This window comes from Brassica oleracea, chromosome C6, assembly GCF_000695525.1.
Source record: "Brassica oleracea var. oleracea cultivar TO1000 chromosome C6, BOL, whole genome shotgun sequence".
Lineage (NCBI taxonomy): Eukaryota > Viridiplantae > Streptophyta > Magnoliopsida > Brassicales > Brassicaceae > Brassica > Brassica oleracea.
In genome coordinates, this window is record NC_027753.1 from 27211644 (window position 1) to 27214495 (window position 2852).

At 31.3% G+C, this 2852-nt stretch overlaps 1 protein-coding gene across 1 annotated transcript; it reads left to right on the forward strand.

Annotated features, from left to right (window-relative positions):
* The first annotated feature begins 1868 nt into the window (after positions 1-1868).
* On the forward strand, positions 1869-2414 carry LOC106299276 (mini zinc finger protein 1). The gene has a single exon (XM_013735392.1). It carries the CDS (start codon positions 2002-2004, stop codon positions 2293-2295), a length of 294 nt encoding a protein of 97 aa, XP_013590846.1. The 5' UTR covers positions 1869-2001; the 3' UTR covers positions 2296-2414.
* Positions 2415-2852: the final 438 nt, after the last annotated feature.

Below are 2852 nucleotides of genomic sequence, written 5' to 3' on the forward strand. Positions count from 1 at the left end.
ATTGGAAAGCTAAAGTCAAAGCTCTATCTTGTGTTAATATATAATCTCAAGGATCATTATTTATATGATATCGCACACGAAAGAAAAATTTCTGTTTTAAAAATTTTCTAATTAACTCTATACTTATTTTTTTTATTTTTTATATGATATCACACATTCTTAAAAAAATAGATAGTTTAAGATGCAAAAAAAAATATTTACATAATGAATATAATATGAACGAATATTACAAATATATCATTTAATAAAATAAATAATTAAAAATTGAATATTCATATCCGCGCTGGCGCGCAGATCAAGGTCTAATATCTCTTATTTTACATTTTTTCGTTTACTTGTCTACATAATCGAAGCTACTTAATTATTTAGTTCATTTTTAATTGAATAGCCATTTTCTATATTTTCTTACAAAATTCAACATAGCACAGGAGGGATAGTAGTCAGAATTCTGGAATATGTCTTATTAATTTAACAAATTCCTAAAGAGAATAAACAGTCTGGTAACATTAGATATCGTATGTGTATGGTGTTAAACAATGTATATCTATAGACGTAGTATTTATTCTTTTATTCATGTAATTTACAAACATAATATACATATACAGCAAGTTTGGAATAAAAGAAAAGGTGATGGGAAATGTGATTGCATTCCAATGTTAACCTGTCATTGTCTCTTGCTGGGAGCAAGTCCGTTGGACTGAGTCGGATTCGCATTTAATTCTATTTACTCGAATAATTTAATCAATTATCTATATATAATGCATTGCACGTGATCTTGACGGTAAATCAAGGCTGGCTACTAAATTTGTTATATTTTGTTCCATTTAGGATTTCTTGTGTGGTGTATGAATCAACTCCAGATATTATCATTTTGGACTTGAACATCAATGTGTTATTTCACCTGTTTTTATATCTCACTATGTCACCAGCACTGTTAATATTGTTTTCAATTATTCGGACAACGAAGACCAATGTAAATTATGTCGCGTTTGTACATGTCAGTTGGGTGAAAATAATGGAAGAGAAAGAATATCGTAACAGTGTACGCTGTAGGCTTAACCATATACGATGTCATTTATTTCAATATAAAACATAGCTTCAAAAATTATACAGCAATACACTACAGTGTGCAATAAATGATTTTCTCAACCAATTTAAAAGTCTTACATATAATCTCTTATATAGATTTCTATATAACTAACGCAAGTTGGTCGATTGGTTAAAACATATATTATTTTATATGAATCTTGAAAGTCAATAAGCTTAAATCGCGTTTAAATGTTTTTTTTTTCTTCTTCTAAAAAGTTAATTTTTGTGGTTTTAACTTTGCCCTATAATGTCTGGCCTAAAAGTGTATAACCTTCTTCTTTTTTCGTCGATGGTTAATTATGTTATTACAAACTATGAAATATTACAGGACGATTTTATCACCAGCAATTTTACCCGTTTTATGAAGATTCACGTCTGACTGCATCATCTTGAGCCGTCTTATGATATCCATGTCTGACGGTACTCATTGCGCCATGCCGAAGATCTCCTGTATGTTTTTTTCCATAAATCTGCATAATCCGCCTTTGATGGGATTCGAAACTCAGGCATCCTAATGTAGAAGCATAAATGAACCCTTACTCGAACTAGACCAAGGGGATTCCACATTTTATAACCTTCTTCTAATCACTAAAAATATATTAATATATTTATTAGTTTATAACCTTCTTCTAATCACTAAAAATATATTAATATATTTATTAGTTTATAACCTTCTTCTAATCACTAAAAATATATTAATATATTTATTAGTTGTATATAATTGTATTATAAATATAATTGCAAAATGACTTGGAGTCTTCACTCCCTCTAGGGTTAAGATAATATAACAGGCCTAACTAGTTTATAAAAGGGGCAGGTACACACCATCTAGTCTTCACTTCGTTTTCATAAAGGAGCCACTTCCAATTTCAAGAATAATAAATCGAAAAAACTAGGGTTTCACAGATCGTGATGAAGAAGAGACAAGTGGTAATAAAGCAAAGATCAAGAAATTCCAACACCTCGTCGTCTTGGACTACTACTTCTTCATCGGCGACCAGTAGCATCCGTTACGTGGAGTGTCAGAAGAATCACGCTGCTAACATCGGAGGTTACGCCGTCGACGGTTGCCGTGAGTTTATGGCCGCCGGCGTTGAAGGAACCGATGATTCTTTGAGATGTGCCGCTTGTGGTTGTCACCGGAATTTTCACCGGAAGGAGGTCAACACGGAGGTTGTTTGTGAGTATTCTCCACCTAACGCTTGATTTTTCGATGATTCAACTTTTTTATTTTTCTGTGATTTGGATTTTATCGATTGATTTTTAAAGGTGAAGTGATATATATATTTGTAAATGGTTATCGATGTGTATATCCACAGCTCACATACTACCGGTCTGTATGTATTTTAAAAATATTGTACATATCTGTTTGTGATGTAAACAATAGTTAATTTATTTTACAAATTTAGCTTTTGGATTTTTATATGGTTCGTGATATGAACTTCATACGAATGAGTAATACATGTGCGATATTATACTGATTAAAAGTTATATCTGATCGAAACTATAATTGTTTTATAATTAGGAGAATGTTATCGGATTTATTTATTTCATCGTCGTTGAGCTTAACTATAGGATCGCAAGTCAGTATATAACAGGCAAGAAGCATATGTCAGTACATCACACGATATATGAGATAATTTGTAAAGGATGCCTCTTATTTAGTTCAGAACATGGTTTTATAGTTCGAGTACAACTTCCAATACATGCCTGTAGCCTTCTCTCTTCTTTTTTTCTTTGAATATAATTGAACCTCTGATAGA

Coding starts and splice junctions, on each gene's coding strand:
- LOC106299276 (XM_013735392.1), top strand. CDS start 2,002: ATGAAGAAGAGACAAGTGGTAATAAAGCAAAGATCAAGAAATTCCAAC.